Raw genomic sequence first — 18,169 nt, forward strand, 5'->3', positions numbered from 1 at the left:
AGGCATTTGGAAATTGCTCCCAAGGATGAACCAGACTTGTGGAGGTCTACCATTTTTTTCTGAGGTCTTGGCTGATATCTTTTGTTTTCTCATGGTGTCAAGCAAAGAGGCACCGAGTTTGAAAGTAGGCCTTGAAATACAAGTTTGGACACACCAACTCATTCAATGGTTTTTCTATTCTTACTATTTCATACATTGTAAAAAAAATAGTGAAGACATCAAAACTATGAATAGCACATATGGAATCATGTAGTAACCAAAAAAGTGTTAAACAAATTAAAATATATTTTAGATTCTTCAAAGCAGAGAAAAAATAAGAAACCGCCCCACTGCTATTGATAGTTTTACTGGTCTTTAATAAGCTTTACGTATCCACCTCACGGCCTTCACCAGAACTTTTGTGAATTTTTTAAATGAGCAGCTTTATGTAGACATAGCCCCACCGACATCCACGCATTGAATGGGGTTGGAGTCGAGGGAAACAAATAAGTGCTACCAAACATAACAATGTGCAGTTCATATATATTAGAATGAAGTGTGTACATAATCAGCCAGTCTCTTTTACGCCCTCTTCCGAATGGTAGCTATAAATGCAGAGGTTTTGCACAATGCAACAATGTCATGAAGTGTGAATATTTCTGAATCACACATACAGGAAAACCATTACAAATAAATGACATTATTACGTGCCTCACCACCCATGTTATCTACATGATTAAATGTCTGTGTGTGCTGTGTTATGTAGGTAACAGAGAGGTTCTCTCAAACAGATAATGTGTGAACATAAAAGTTCAATCAGGAGAAACAACAGGGATTATCCAGTCGCAGTACATTTTAATGAACTAAAACATTACATTTCTACCTTTAGATTTTGTGGCATAGAGAAATTTAAGATATCAGAGATCAGACAGGATATAAATAATACTCTGAGTAAAAGAGAATGTTTTGGGATTTTTACCCTCCAGACATGATTTCCTAAAGGTCTTAGTGATGAAATGCCTATGTATGTTATGTTGTAAATGTGAACATAAATTATGCTCCCATTTCAGATTACTTTGACGTTTTTCTTGTGCTGTTCCCAATGATTTATGAAAACATGCTCAATGTCCTCATTGCGGTTGTACAGATGTGGTTAGGACTAGAGGTTGACCGATTGATCAGTATGGCCGATAAATCAGTATGGCCAAATAATTTGGGCCGATTAATTAGGGCCAATTTTAAATTAGGACCGATTTCAAGTTTTCATAACAATCAGTAATTGACATTTTTGGATGCCGATTGTGGCCGATTACATTGCACTCCGCGAGGAGCCTGCGTGGTAGTGCAGCAAGGAGCCAAGGTAAGTTGCTAGCTAGCATTAAACTTATCTTATAAAAAAACAATCAATCTTAACTGCACATAGTTGATGATATTACTAGTTTATCTTGCTTGTCCTGCGTTGCATCTAATCAATGTGGTACATGTTAATTTATCATCGAATCCCAGTCTACTTCGCCAAACAGATGATGATGATTTAAAAAGCACATTTACGAAAAAAGCATTGTTGTTGCACTAATGTGTACCTAACCATAAACATCAATGCCTTCCTCAAAATTAATACACAATATATTTTTTTCACCTGCATATTTAGTTAACATTGCCTGCTAACATTAATTTATTTTAACTATGGAAATTGGGTCACTTCTCTTGCGTTCTGTGCAAGCAGAGTCAGGGTATATGCAGCAGTTTGGGCCGCCTGGCTCGTTGCACACTGTGTGAAGACCATTTCTTACTAACAGAGGCCTTAATTCATTTGCCAGAATTTTACATAATTATGACATAACATTGAAGGTTGTGCAATGCAACAGCAATATTTCGACTTAGGGATGCCACCCGATTTTCACTGAAATAATAAACGTCTTGTTTTTGATATGATAGTTTCCGGATTTGACCATATTAATGACCTAAGGCTCGTATTTCTGTGCATTTATTATGTTATAATTAAGTCTATGATTTGTTATTTGATAGAGCAGTCTGACTGAGCAGTGGTAGGCAGCTGCAGGCTCGTAAGCATTCATTCAAACAGCACTTTCCTGCATTTGCCAGCAGCTCTTCGCTGTCAGCTCTTCACTGTCATAAACAGCATTGTGCTGTTTATGACTTCAAGCCTATCAACTCCCAATATTAGGCTGGCAATACTATGGTGCCTATAAGAACATCCAATAGTCAAAGGTATATGAAATACAAATGGTATAGAGAAAAATAGTCCTATAATAACGACAACCTAAAACTTAACTTGAAGACTCATGTTAAAAGGAACCACCAGCTTTCATATGTACTCATGTTCTGAGCAAGGAACTTAAACATTAGCTTTTTTACATGGCACATGTTGCACTTTTACTTTATTCTCCAACACTATGAATTTGCATTATTTACACCAAATTGAGCATGTTTCATTATGTAATTGAGACGAAAATGATTTGATTTACGTATTATATTAAGTTAAAATAAAAGTGTTCATTCAGTATTGTTGTAATTGTCATTATTACAAATATATATAAAAATTGTCCCGATTAATCGGTATCGGCTTTGTTTGGTCCTCCAATAATCAGTATCGCCGCTGTTTTCCCTCGACTCCATGTTTTCCCCCGACCCCATTCGATGCGTGGAATGGATGTGGGTGGGGCTATGTCTACATAAAGGTTGACTTGCAAAAACTCTGACGAAGTCTGTGAGGCCAAAACGTAACGCTTAGAGCAGTGATACTATCAAAAGCAGTTTTCTCATTTTTCTCATTTTTATTCAACTGTTACCATGCACCTTATAAAAAGATAGCTCAGATGTGCGATTGCCTTTTGAATTTTAGATTCTTCAACGTAGCCATCCTTTGCCTTGATGACAGCTTTGCACACTCTTGGCATTCTCTCAACCAGCTTCATGAGGGAGTCACGTGGAATGCTTTTCCAACAGTCTTGAAGGAGTTCCAGCCTTTGCAGGCTGCTTTTCCTTCACTCTGCGGTCCAACTCATCCCTAACCATCTCAATTGGGTGATCAGGTGATTGTGGAGGCAGCATTCCATCACTCTACTTCCGGGTCAAATATTCTTCACACAGAGTGCAGGTGTGTTTTGGGTCATTGTCCTGTTGAAAATCAAATGATAGTCCTACTAAGCGCAAACCAGATGGGATGGCGTATCGCTGCAGAATGCTGTGGTAGCCATGCTGGTTAAGTGTGCCTTGAATTCCACCCCCACACCATCACACCTCACGCAGAGATCAGGAACCACACAGGAACCACACGGAACCACGCAGGAACCACACGCAGAGATCATCTGTTCACCTACTCTGCATCTTACAAAGACACTGTGGTTGAACTCATAAGATGCTTGTGTTTCTTTGCCCAAGCACGTCTCTTCTTCTTATTGGTGTCCTTTGGTAGTGGTTTCTTTGTAGCAATTCAACCATGAAGGCCTGACTCACGCGGCAGCGTAGCCTAGTGATTAGAGCGTTGGACTAGTAACCGGAAGGTTGCGAGTTCAAACCCCCGAGCTGACAAGGTACAAATCTGTCGTTCTGCCCCTGAACAGGCAGTTAACCCACTGTTCCCAGGCCGTCATTGAAAATAAGAATTTGTTCTTAACTGACTTGCCTGGTTAAATAAAGGTTAAAAAATATATATATATATATGTCTGTTACTTGAACTCTGTGAAGCATTTATGTGGGCTGCAATCTGAGGTTGCATTTCATTGCTGATTTCTGAGGCTGGTAACTCTAATGAACTTCTGCAGCAGACGTAACTGTGGGTCTTCCTTTGCTGTGGTGGTTCTCATGCGAGGCAGTTTCATCATAGCGCTTGATGGTTTTTGGGACTACACTTTGAAGAAACTTTCAAAGTTCTTGAAATTTTCCGCATAGACTGACCTTCATGTCTTAAAGTAATAATGGCCTGTCATTTCTCTTTCCTTATTTGAGCTGTTTTTGCCATAATATGGACTTGGTCTTTTACCAAATAGGGCCATCTTCTGTATACCACCCCTACCTTGTCACAACACAACTGATTGACTCAAACGCATTAAGAAGGAAAGCAATTACACAAATGTACTTTTAACAAGGCAAACCTGTTAATTTAAATGCATTCCAGGTGACTCCCTCATGAAGCTGGTTGAGAGAATGTGTGTGCAAAGCTGTCATCAAGGCAAAGTGTGGGTACTGAATCTCAAATCTAAAATATATTTTCATTTGTTTAACACTTTTTTTGTTTACTACATGATTCTATTTGTGTTATTTCATAATGTTGATGTATTCACTACTATTCTACAATGTAGGAAATAGTCCAAATTAAGAAAATAAAAACCCTGGAATGAGTAGGTGTGTCCAAACCTTTATTTGGTACTGTACATCTGTGCACTTGTGGTAATTCTCATAAGTCCCCCTGTTAAGAGAGCATTTCAATACCAATTAGACTGCCTTTGGCTCCTTGATTGGGAACCGTACCAGATGTGGTGCAAAAAGTGATTGCATACTAAATGACAGATTTTATGGTATAATTCGTTTTTATAATTAAATCGTGGCAACTAACCCGCTGGTTTTACTCAGTGCTCGGTCACCACAGACAGGACAAATAACCTCCATGAACACTATAGCTAGCTCTTAGAGGAACATAAACATGTTTGTCCTGAACAGCTTATGCATAACATACACTTCCATATATTCATGTGGATTTTATGGGAATGGCCTGCCACTCCAAATCACTGAAAAAAGTACATGATAGGGGTTGAGGGATGTTGATATTTTTGTTTTGCTACTTAGTGGCAGAGCAGTTTAGCATGAATTTAGCCTTTAATGGTATAGCCTATGTACTGTGCTCCCTGGATATAATTCTCACACAATATGTTTGGAAACAACTTGATTATTGATTTGATTATTTGATGACTTTGAGTTCGAATGCAGATCTGATTGTTAAGAGAAGATTATTTAAAACCTCAATTTGGCAGCATTCAATCAATCCATGATGAAAACGACAAGGCTCTCCAAGGCTCTCCAAGGCTCTCCAAGCCTCTCCAAGCCTCTCCAAGGCTCTCCAAGCCTCTCCAAGGCTCTCCAAGGCTCTCCAAGGCTCTCCAAGGCTCTCCAAGGCTCTCCAAGGCTCTCCAAGGCTCTCCAAGGCTCTCCAAGGCTCTCCAAGCCTCTCCAAGGCTCTCCAAGGCTCTCCAAGGCTCTCCAAGCCTCTCCAAGGCTCTCCAAGGCTCTCCAAGGCTCTCCAAGGCTCTCCAAGGCTCTCCAAGGCTCTCCAAGGCTCTCCAAGCCTCTCCAAGCCTCTCCAAGCCTCTCCAAGGCTCTCCAAGCCTCTGGCTGTCTAAATTGAGACACTGGACCAGGTTCAGATAAAACAAAATGGACGTCTGGAATACTCGGGACCTATTAAGTGGCCTGATGCTGTAGAAGCAAACACGCTAATAGTAATGGCATTATGATATAGGCCAATGGTTGAAGGATCCAATCTGACAGAAACATAGTGAAGACTTGCCAAATTAATTACTCCCCTGAGGCCAATGGTAAATTCTAATTTACATTTCTCTGCACTGGCCTGTAGTCTACTGATAGAGGAACAGAGGTTGCCTTATCAAAGATGGCATTAGCTCCAGGGGAAGAGATTGTCTGTGACACCAGTCTTCTGGTCATGAATTAACATGAAGTCCTATTTCTGACTGCACTGCTTAGAGGAGTGTGGAAATGGTCTGACCAGTGGCAGAGTGCGCTGTGATTCAGTATGCTATAAGGGGCCGTTTGCAACATTTTAATTCTAGGGAACAGGAGAGAAAGGACCCTGGAGGATCATTGATTGGATTAATTGTTGACGGTTAGTATATAAAAATCCTGAAGTTGCTTGAAAATGACCATTTGGTTTCCAACTCAGATGTGCAGATTCTTTGGTAAAATTGAACTATAGCGGGTCCTGTATACAGTTCCTGTGTATATATGGGCTGCATAACACATGCATAGGAACACAGTAGACATCCACAGCTAAACTCATCTACATTTAGGTAGTTACAGTACCTTCAGAAAGTATTCATACCCCTTGACTTATTCCACATTTTGTTGTGTTACAGCCTGAATTCAAAATTGATGAAATTGTTTGTTTTTTAATCTCACCCATCTACACACAATACCCTGTAATGACAAAGTAAACAAATATTTTTTAGAAATGTTAGCAAATGAAAATGAAATACAGAAATATCTCATTCCCCTGGGTCAAAACATGTCAGAATCACCTTTGGTGGCGATTACAGTCTGTCTACGTAAGTCTCTTAGAGCTTTGCATATCTGGATTGTACAATATTTACACATTATTCTTTAAAAATGATTCAAGTTGGTTGTTGATCATTGCTAGACATATTCAAGTCTTGCCAAAGATGTTCAAGCCGATTTAAGTCAAAACTGTAACTATGCCACTCAGGAACATTCAATGTCATCTTGGTAAACAATTTCAGTGTATATTTGGCCTTGTGTTTTAGGTTATTGTCCTGTTGAAAGGTACATTTGTCTCCTAGTGTCTGTTGGAAAGCAGACTGAACCAGGTTTTCCTCTTTGATTTTGCCTGTGCTTTGCTCTAATACATTTCTTTTTATGTTCTTTACCCTTGCTGATGACAAGCATACCCATAACATGAGGCAGCCACCACCAAGCTTGAAAAGATGAAGAGTGGTACACAGTGATGTGTTGTGTTGAATTTTCCCCAAACATAATGCTTCGCATTCAGGACATTAAGTTAATTTAATTTTCAGTTTTACTTTAGTGCCTTGTTTCCTTGTTGCAAACAGTATGCATGCTTGGAATATTTTTATTCTGTAAAGGCTTCTTTGTTTTCACTCTGTCATTTAAGTTAGTATTGTGGAGTAACTACAATGCTGTTGATCCATCCACAGTTTCTTCCTATCACAGCCATTCAACTGTTTTAAAGTCACCATTGGCCTCCCTAAGCAGTTTCCATCCTCTTCGGCAACTGAATTAGGAAGGTCACCTGTATCTTTATAGTGACTGGGTGTTTTGATACAACATCCAAAGTGAAATTAACAACTTCACCATGCTCAAAGGGATATTCTATGTCTGCTTTTAAAAAATAATAGCTGCCATTCTTCGCGAGGCATTGAAAAACCTCCCTGGTTTTTGTGGTTGAATCTGTGTTTGAAATACACTGCTCGACTGAGGGACCATACAGATAATTGTTTGTGTGGGGTACAGAGATGAGGTAGTTATTCAAAAATCATGTTAAACACTATTATTGCACACAAAGTGAGTCCATGCAATTTATTATGTGAGTTGTTAAGCACATTTTTGCTCCTGAACTTGTTTAGGGTTGCCATAACAAAGGGGTTGAATACTTGTTGACTAAATTAAATTGAAATTGAAAAGCATAATTCCACTTTGACATTATTGGGTATTGTATGTAGTCAAGTGACAAAAATGTAAATGTTAAACTTTCTAAATTCAGCCTGTAACACAACAAAATGTGGAAAAAGTCAAAGGGTGTGAAAACTTTCTGAAGGCACTGTAATGCTATACGTGAATTCCTTTCTAATAGTGCTGAACAGCAGCAAGGCTGCACACATACAAATACAAACACTGTCTGGGTTCAAATTCCCCCTCAAACTTTGATTAAGGTGAGACGTGGTCTCTTCCATTCCATTGCTTATCAGAGGTGGCCTTGAAAAAAGGCCCAGCAGCATTGCCAATAACAGCTTCAATTCGACCGCCACCGACTTCCTATGAGAGATGAGCTGCATTGAGAGGGCGCGCAACAGCTGGCTAATGTCAATAACTGGTTCAATCAGAGATGACAACGTGCTTTTTCTGATGGGATTTCTTTCAGACAGATCCGTTGGGTAAATTGGATTTTGGGGTGGTTTTGGTGTCCTAAGGTACTTTGCAGCTGCTGCTTTAAAGCTGGACTGCTTGTGGCTCACCAGGTGGATTGAACCTGGGCTGCTTGTTGCTCACCAGGTGGATTGAAGCTGGGCTGCTTGTGGCTCACCAGGTGGTGTGAAGCTGGGCTGCTTGTTGCTCACCAGGTGGATTGAAGCTGGGCTGCTTGTTGCTCACCAGGTGGATTGAAGCTGGGCTGCTTGTTGCTCACCAGGTGGATTGAAGCTGGGCTGCTTGTTGCTCACCAGGTGGATTGAAGCTGGGCTGCTTGTGGCTCACCAGGTGGATTGAAGCTGGGCTGCTTGTTGCTCACCAGGTGGATTGAAGCTGGGCTGCTTGTGGCTCACCAGGTGGGTTGAATCTGGGCTGCTTGTGGCTCACCAGGTGGTGTGTACCAGTAGGGCCATATTAAGAAGTCACACACAGTGCCGTTGTCAAGGGGAATACATCCCTAAGCAAACATCAACAGCAGAGATGAAGATCAAATCTCAATCTTCTTGCTGACCAATCTCGCCAAGTGCGGAGGTAAAGGTTTGTTCATTTTAACGACCTTTTGAACCCACTACTGTTCCTGGCACCAAGCCAGAAAATAAATGAGGTCCTAACGTCCTTTTCGTTGAGAATATTCACAATAAGTCGCTTTTAATAAAAAAGTCTTCAACGTGGGACACTTCATATACTGATGTCCAATGAATATCTCCTTAGTAGGGTATTAGAAAAATGGTTTGCTAACTATTTACAATCGTTAGTAAATGATGAGAATATTATTTATTCATGCCCTATTCTTTCTTTAAATACAGACGTTATCCTTTGTTGAGAAGGTGAAAAGTGCTTTAACATTGTCCTCCGGAGAGGTGTCGGGGACAGAAATAAACCCATTCAGATGCACTGAGCTATTCTCTGCAGATCTGTTTCAGAGTGACTGTAACCCAGCGGCTCCCAAAATAGGGGTCACAACCCCATGTGGGGTCGCCTGATATGTAAATGGAGTCCCAGGAGAATTTTAAAAAATCACCCAAAATGTGCAGGGAACACTCTGCTGTCTCCCTCACATCATTAAAACTCATGGTACCCTTCGCCAGCTCATATCTGTGTGAAGCCAAGTTCCCAGTTGTTTTGAACGCAGCATTAGAGATGTTATGTCAGACTAATTTGCAGTTGCCTGTCATTGCCCCACACTAAAAGTATGTGATGGTGAGTTGAGAAGACAATCAGAAAAACTGTTAGAATGTTTTTCAATTGACTGAAAACATTTTCAGATATCAAAATGGGGTCGTGGATGAAAACTTCTTCACATTCTATTAAAGCTACAGTCTGTGGTCTGGGATCCTTGAATAATATTATGTAAACACTCACACCTTATGTGTTAACAGGTGCTTCAAGTGAAAAAGTCCAATTCCAGCAGATCCTTGAAGGATATAAATGTCTCGTGAGTTTAGAGTCATAAAACAAACATGTACGTTTTTATTGGTGTATTAAATCACAGAATCTAGCTTTTAAAGCCACTGATGAGCTAATAAGCAAACTTAGCAACTCGTCTTGTCTTATATAGTGGTTCCGTGAGCTATTTTTAAACCAAACTAAGTTTCCAAGATGTAACAGTAGGCAAACATATGTATACATATATGTTATCCAGGTCCTTCAATAGGACAACATTTATTCATTGTGGGGGACATTTTTAAAGATTTGGTTTATGGTAAATTTGTGTCAGAATAACGCCACAACCACAACACACAGCAATGCACATGTGAGTATATGACTCTGAATGATCTGTTATACAGTAGCTTCGTTTCATTTAATCAGCAGCTTTGGAATAAGATGGGGGGGGAAAAGAGACAGCTATTTCAAAAAGAGGAGAAGAAGTGATTTGTTGTTAATCTATTGGTTAGTTTGGAAGAGGCAAAAAAAACACTTTTTTAATTGAATGCTGTGCTGCGCTGTGCTGTGCATACGGTAGTTGGCATTGCTACAGAGAGAGGGTTCTAATTAAAAGTTGAAAAAACGAAAGCTCTGATTGCCCACCCAAATCAGGTCCTCGGGATTTACGGTTTCCATGAGAAAATAAACATGTATCTTGTAGTTGTAATCATGAGAGTTGAAAGACAGAATGATAGAATGCCAACGTCAGCCTGAAACAACAACAAAAAATGACATGAAAAGAAAAGAAAACAGCAAATCTAAGACCTATCATGACAATAAGAAGAAAAACTCATTAAGGAGGAGGACAGAGTGAAGAGGTGTAGGATTCATCCCCCTTTCAGAGCACCATGTGTTGATTCTCTCAGGGCTTTAAAAGGATTACATTCTTATTTAAGTTTTTCTTTTTTTAGGTGGTCAGGAAACTCCTCCCTAAGCGTCTTTGCATTGATTGAAACAGAGGCTTACCTTGATAATGGGCGCTAAAGCCCCGATATCGATGGTTACTGTCAGTTACAAAGTGTAGCCTCAGCCAGTTCTTGTTGCTGACAATAGGAGACGGGACATTCATCCCAGATAACCTGAGTGAAACAAGAGGAAAAAATCATTAGTTTTTTTTTTACATCCATACTCAGTCAGCATGCTACAACACCAGTGTATTTTAGAGTCTCAGCCAATCAAAAAAGATAACCATTTTTTTGTTTGTTTTTGAAACAAGGTTGGGACACAGTACATAGGTAATACAAATCAAATTAATTTAAAAAAAGGCACGTTGTAGACCTAAGTAAAAATGGTGGAATTTCAAAATCCAAAAGTCAGGTTGCTTATTATGCATCAATGCCAATAAGACATATAACTGTTCATATTCATAGGGTAATGGTGAATGGAGAAATGCTGACAGTAGAACAACTGTTCATATTCATAGGGTAATGGTGAATGGAGAAATGCTGACAGTAGAACAACTGTTCATATTCATAGGGTAATGTTGAATGGAGAAATGCTGACAGTAGAACAACTGTTCATATTCATAGGGTAATGGTGAATGGAGAAATGCTGACAGTAGAACAACTGTTCATATTCATAGGGTAATGGTGAATGGAGAAATGCTGACAGTAGAACAACTGTTCATATTCATAGGGTAATGTTGAATGGAGAAATGCTGACAGTAGAACAACTGTTCATATTCATAGGGTAATGGTGAATGGAGAAATGCTGACAGTAGAACAACTGTTCATATTCATAGGGTAATGTTGAATGGAGAAATGCTGACAGTAGAACAACTGTTCATATTCATAGGGTAATGGTGAATGGAGAAATGCTGACAGTAGAACAACTGTTCATATTCATAGGGTAATGGTGAATGGAGAAATGCTGACAGTAGAACAACTGTTCATATTCATAGGGTAATGGTGAATGGAGAAATGCTGACAGTAGAACAACTGTTCATATTCATAGGGTAATGGTGAATGGAGAAATGCTGACAGTAGAACAACTGTTCATATTCACAGGGTAATGGTGAATGGAGAAATGCTGACAGTAGAACAACTGTTCATATTCATAGGGTAATGTTGAATGGAGAAATGCTGACAGTAGAACAACTGTTCATATTCATAGGGTAATGTTGAATGGAGAAATGCTGACAGTAGAACAACTGTTCATATTCATAGGGTAATGGTGAATGGAGAAATGCTGACAGTAGAACAACTGTTCATATTCATAGGGTAATGTTGAATGGAGAAATGATGACAGTAGAACAACTGTTCATATTCATAGGGTAATGGTGAATGGAGAAATGCTGACAGTAGAACAACTGTTCATATTCATAGGGTAATGGTGAATGGAGAAATGCTGACAGTAGAACAACTGTTCATATTCATAGGGTAATGTTGAATGGAGAAATGCTGACAGTAGAACAACTGTTCATATTCATAGGGTAATGTTGAATGGAGAAATGCTGACAGTAGAACAACTGTTCATATTCATAGGGTAATGTTGAATGGAGAAATGCTGACAGTAGAACAACTGTTCATATTCATAGGGTAATGTTGAATGGAGAAATGCTGACAGTAGAACAACTGTTCATATTCATAGGGTAATGGAATGAATGGAGAAATGCTGACAGTAGAACAACTGTTCATATTCATAGGGTAATGGTGAATGGAGAAATGCTGACAGTAGAACAACTGTTCATATTCATAGGGTAATGGTGAATGGAGAAATGCTGACAGTAGAACAACTGTTCATATTCATAGGGTAATGGTGAATGGAGAAATGCTGACAGTAGAACAACTGTTCATATTCATAGGGTAATGTTGAATGGAGAAATGCTGACAGTAGAACAACTGTTCATATTCATAGGGTAATGGTGAATGGAGAAATGCTGACAGTAGAACAACTGTTCATATTCATAGGGTAATGGTGAATGGAGAAATGCTGACAGTAGAACAACTGTTCATATTCATAGGGTAATGGTGAATGGAGAAATGCTGACAGTAGAACAACTGTTCATATTCATAGGGTAATGTTGAATGGAGAAATGCTGACAGTAGAACAACTGTTCATATTCATAGGGTAATGGTGAATGGAGAAATGCTGACAGTAGAACAACTGTTCATATTCATAGGGTAATGTTGAATGGAGAAATGCTGACAGTAGAACAACTGTTCATATTCATAGGGTAATGGTGAATGGAGAAATGCTGACAGTAGAACAACTGTTCATATTCATAGGGTAATGGTGAATGGAGAAATGCTGACAGTAGAACAACTGTTCATATTCATAGGGTAATGGTGAATGGAGAAATGCTGACAGTAGAACAACTGTTCATATTCATAGGGTAATGTTGAATGGAGAAATGCTGACAGTAGAACAACTGTTCATATTCATAGGGTAATGTTGAATGGAGAAATGCTGACAGTAGAACAACTGTTCATATTCATAGGGTAATGTTGAATGGAGAAATGCTGACAGTAGAACAACTGTTCATATTCATAGGGTAATGTTGAATGCTCCGGTTCCGGTTGGAGCGAGTGGTCGCATCTGCACGTCGCTCCAACGGGTAGTATAACTTTTTCATTATATTTCATTATATCACAACGGTTTGATTTGTCTTATCTTAGCAATTTCTTCTCAGCTAGCTACATAGCCGTCTTTGTATCAAAGATAATTGCGTAATTATCGTATTTCGCCGTCCTAACGTAGTCTTCACTAGCCAGCTAGCTAACGTCCACTGATTAGCTGCACTGGAGAAACTGTTACACTCAACTGAACGACTGAACGACTTGATTAGTTTAGTGTTAGCTAGCTACATAGCTGTCTTTGCTGTCTTCGTATCATCGTATCATCGTATCCAAGATAATTGTGTTGTTTAGGTTTAGAGTGTGTAGTCTTAGAGTGATTATCTTAATTTACCGAGGTTAGCTAGCCAGCTATTTGTCGTCCTTAACGTAGGTGACTCTGCTAGCTAGCCAACAGCTAGCCAACGCTAGCCAACGTCTTCTGTATAGAACTCAACTACCCGGTCGCATTCACAGGTTGTATCACATTTTCACTTCATTTTCATTACAGTACAACGGTTTGATTTGTTTGATCGTAGCTAGCTACTTAGCTAGCTACATAGCCGTCTTTGTATCAAAGATAATTGTGTAGTCTAGAGCGATTTTCTAGGTTCGCTAGCCATCTATTGTCGTTCTTTTAACGCAACGTAACGTAAACAACACTGCTAGCTAGCCTGCTAGCCCCGAATAGCAACACTGCAGAAACTATTACACTCAACGGAACGACTTGATTAGTGTAGTGTCAACAACGCAGCCACTGCCAGCTAGCCTACTTCAGCAGTACTGTATCATTTTAATCATTTTAGTCAATAAGATTCTTGCTACGTAGCTTAACTTTCTGAACATTCGAGACGTGTAGTCCACTTGTCATTCCAATCTCCTTTGCATTAGCGTAGCCTCTTCTGTAGCCTGTCAACTATGTGTCGGTTTATCCCTGTTCTCTCCTCTCTGCACAGACCATACAAACGCTCCTCACCGCGTGGCCGCGGCCACCCTACTCTGGTGGTCCCAGCGCGCACGACCCACGTGGAGTTCCAGGTCTCCGGTAGCCTCTGGAACTGCCAATCTGCGGTCAACAAGGCAGAGTTCATCTCAGCCCATGCCTCCCTCCAGTCCCTCGACTTCTTGGCCCTGACGGAAACATGGATCACCACAGACAACACTGCTACTCCTACTGCTCTCTCTTCGTCCGCCCACGTGTTCTCACACCCCGAGAGCGTCTGGTCAGCGGGGTGGTGGCACCGGGATCCTCATCTCTCCCAAGTGGTCATTCTCTCTTTCTCCCCTTACCCATCTGTCTATCGCCTCCTTTGAATTCCATGCTGTCACAGTTACTAGCCCTTTCAAGCTTAACATCCTTATCATTTATCGCCCTCCAGGTTCCCTCGGAGAGTTCATCAATGAGCTTGATGCCTTGATAAGCTCCTTTCCTGAGGACGGCTCACCTCTCACAGTTCTGGGCGACTTTAACCTCCCCACGTCTACCTTTGACTCTTTCCTCTCTGCCTCCTTCTTTCCACTCCTCTCCTCTTTTGACCTCACCCTCTCACCTTCCCCCTACTCACAAGGCAGGCAATACGCTCGACCTCATCTTTACTAGATGCTGTTCTTCCACTAACCTCATTGCAACTCCCCTCCAAGTCTCCGACCACTGCCTTGTATCCTTTTCCCTCTCGCTCTCATCCAACACCTCCCACACTGCCCCTACTCGGATGGTATCGCGCCGTCCCAACCTTCGCTCTCTCTCCCCCGCTACTCTCTCCTCTTCCATCCTATCATCTCTTCCCTCCGCTCAAACCTTCTCCCACCTATCTCCTGATTCTGCCTCCTCAACCCTCCTCTCCTCCCTCTCTGCATCCCTTGACTCTCTATGTCCCCTATCCTCCAGGCCGGCTCGGTCCTCCCCTCCCGCTCCGTGGCTCGATGACTCATTGCGAGCTCACAGAACAGGGCTCCGGGCAGCCGAGCGGAAATGGAGGAAAACTCGCCTCCCTGCGGACCTGGCATCCTTTCACTCCCTCCTCTCTACATTTTCCTCCTCTGTCTCTGCTGCTAAAGCCACTTTCTACCACGCTAAATTCCAAGCTGCTGCCTCTAACCCTAGGAAGCTCTTTGCCACCTTCTCCTCCCTCCTGAATCCTCCGCCCCCCCCCCCTCCTCCCTCTCTGCAGATGACTTCGTCAACCATTTTGAAAAGAAGGTCGACGACATCCGATCCTCGTTTGCTAAGTCAAACGACACTGCTGGTTCTGCTCACACTGCCCTACCCTGTGCTCTGACCTCTTTCTCCCCTCTCTCTCCAGATGAAATCTCGCGTCTTGTGACGGCCGGCCGCCCAACAACCTGCCCGCTTGACCCTATCCCCTCCTCTCTTCTCCAGACCATTTCCGGAGACCTTCTCCCTTACCTCACCTCGCTCATCAACTCATCCCTGACCGTTGGCTACGTCCCTTCCGTCTTCAAGAGAGCGAGAGTTGCACCCCTTCTGAAAAAACCTACACTCGATCCCTCCGATGTCAACAATTACAGACCAGTATCCCTTCTTTCTTTTCTCTCCAAAACTCTTGAACGTGCTGTCCTTGGCCAGCTCTCCCGCTATCTCTCTCTGAATTACCTTCTTGATCCAAATCAGTCAGGTTTCAAGACTAGTCATTCAACTGAGACTGCTCTCCTCTGTATCACGGAGGCGCTCCGCACTGCTAAAGCTAACTCTCTCTCCTCTGCTCTCATCCTTCTAGATCTATCGGCTGCCTTCGATACTGTGAACCATCAGATCCTCCTCTCCACCCTCTCCGAGTTGGGCATCTCCGGCGCGGCCCACGCTTGGATTGCGTCCTACCTGACAGGTCGCTCCTACCAGGTGGCGTGGCGAGAATCTGTCTCCTCACCACGCGCTCTCACCACTGGTGTCCCCCAGGGCTCTGTTCTTGGCCCTCTCCTATTCTCGCTATACACCAAGTCACTTGGCTCTGTCATAACCTCACATGGTCTCTCTTATCATTGCTATGCAGACGACACACAATTAATCTTCTCCTTTCCCCCTTCTGATGACCAGGTGGCGAATCGCATCTCTGCATGTCTGGCAGACATATCAGTGTGGATGACGGATCACCACCTCAAGCTGAACCTCGGCAAGACGGAGCTGCTCTTCCTCCCGGGGAAGGACTGCCCGTTCCATGATCTCGCCATCACGGTTGACAACTCCATTGTGTCCTCCTCCCAGAGCGCCAAGAACCTTGGCGTGATCCTGGACAACACCCTGTCGTTCTCAACTAACATCAAGGCGGTGGCCCGTTCCTGTAGGTTCATGCTCTACAACATCCGCAGAGTACGACCCTGCCTCACACAGGAAGCGGCGCAGGTCCTAATCCAGGCACTTGTCATCTCCCGTCTGGATTACTGCAACTCGCTGTTGGCTGGGCTCCCTGCCTGTGCCATTAAACCCCTTCAACTCATCCAGAACGCCGCAGCCCGTCTGGTGTTCAACCTTCCCAAGTTCTCTCACGTCACCCCGCTCCTCCGTTCTCTCCACTGGCTTCCAGTTGAAGCTCGCATCCGCTACAAGACCATGGTGCTTGCCTACGGAGCTGTGAGGGGAACGGCACCTCAGTACCTCCAGGCTCTGATCAGGCCCTACACCCAAACAAGGGCACTGCGTTCATCCACCTCTGGCCTGCTCGCCTCCCTACCACTGAGGAAGTACAGCTCCCGCTCAGCCCAGTCAAAACTGTTCGCTGCCCTGGCCCCCAATGGTGGAACAAACTCCCTCACGACGCCAGGACAGCGGAGTCAATCACCACCTTCCGGAGACACCTGAAACCCCACCTCTTTAAGGAATACCTAGGATAGGTTAAGTAATCCCTCTCACCCCACCCCCCCTAAGTTTTAGATGCACTATTGTTAAGTGACTGTCCCACTGGATGTCATAAGGTGAATGCACCAATTTGTAAGTCGCTCTGGATAAGAGCGTCTGCTAAATGACTTAAATGTAAATGTAAATGTAAAATGCTGACAGTAGAACAACTGTTCATATTCATAGGGTAATGTTGAATGGAGAAATGCTGACAGTAGAACAACTGTTCATATTCATAGGGTAATGGTGAATGGAGAAATGCTGACAGTAGAACAACTGTTCATATTCATAGGGTAATGTTGAATGGAGAAATGCTGACAGTAGAACAACTGTTCATATTCATAGGGTAATGGTGAATGGAGAAATGCTGACAGTAGAACAACTGTTCATATTCATAGGGTAATGGTGAATGGAGAAATGCTGACAGTAGAACAACTGTTCATATTCATAGGGTAATGTTGAATGGAGAAATGCTGACAGTAGAACAACTGTTCATATTCATAGGGTAATGTTGAATGGAGAAATGCTGACAGTAGAACAACTGTTCATATTCATAGGGTAATGGTGAATGGAGAAATGCTGACAGTAGAACAACTGTTCATATTCATAGGGTAATGGTGAATGGAGAAATGCTGACAGTAGAACAACTGTTCATATTCATAGGGTAATGGTGAATGGAGAAATGCTGACAGTAGAACAGGATGCCCATTCCCCTGGTGAGAACACAACAAAAGAGGAGGATCCTCAACTGTTTTAGCCACACCCCCTTGGCCAAAGCCTAAGGCTTCGATCACACATCGACAGCGTCATTGTATTGTTGGTACACCAGAATGACATTCATTTCCAGTGAAACCCTGTGTTTACCTTGCAGCGTTGCGTTGCAGAGACAGTTGCAGTGCGTTCTGTGTGCTGCATACTTAGGATTTATCCAACGTATGAGTCTAACTGTATCCCTAGACGTCTTGACAGAAACGGTAGCAGAAGGTGAATGTTGAACTGTTGTCGTACACACATCCAGATGATGCTGCATACTATTTTTCCCAATGACGCTGTCGGTGTGTTGGAAGCATCACACTCTGGTGTGTAGACATACGGAGTGTAAACACAGCATAATGTATGAAGACCTTTATGTGTTAGTCACAAAGTGAAGGCTACCCCGTGCAGATCATAAACGAAGCATAATGTATGAAGACCCTTATATGTTAGTCACAAAGTGAAGGCTACCCCGTGCAGATCATAAACACAGCATAATGTATGAAGACCCTTATATGTTAGTCACAAAGTGAAGGCTACCCTGTGCAGATCATAAACACAGCATAATGTATGAAGACCCTTATATGTTAGTCACAAAGTGAAGGCTACCCCGTGCAGATCATAAACACAGCATAATGTATGAAGACCCTTATATGTTAGTCACAAAGTGAAGGCTACCCCGTGCAGA

General features: G+C 42.2%; 1 protein-coding gene across 1 annotated transcript in view; it reads right to left on the reverse strand.

Annotated features, from left to right (window-relative positions):
* The window catches only part of LOC124012727 (CUB and sushi domain-containing protein 3-like), an 849,083-nt gene that overhangs the window by 458,972 nt on the left and 371,942 nt on the right, over positions 1 to 18,169 (reverse strand). Inside the window, exon 6 of the mRNA XM_046326635.1 lies at positions 10,288 to 10,400. Within this exon, the coding sequence (XP_046182591.1) occupies positions 10,288 to 10,400 (113 nt within the window). The remainder of the gene's footprint in view (positions 1 to 10,287; positions 10,401 to 18,169) is intronic.

Source organism: Oncorhynchus gorbuscha, linkage group LG24 (assembly GCF_021184085.1).
Source record: "Oncorhynchus gorbuscha isolate QuinsamMale2020 ecotype Even-year linkage group LG24, OgorEven_v1.0, whole genome shotgun sequence".
NCBI classification, from domain to species: domain Eukaryota; kingdom Metazoa; phylum Chordata; class Actinopteri; order Salmoniformes; family Salmonidae; genus Oncorhynchus; species Oncorhynchus gorbuscha.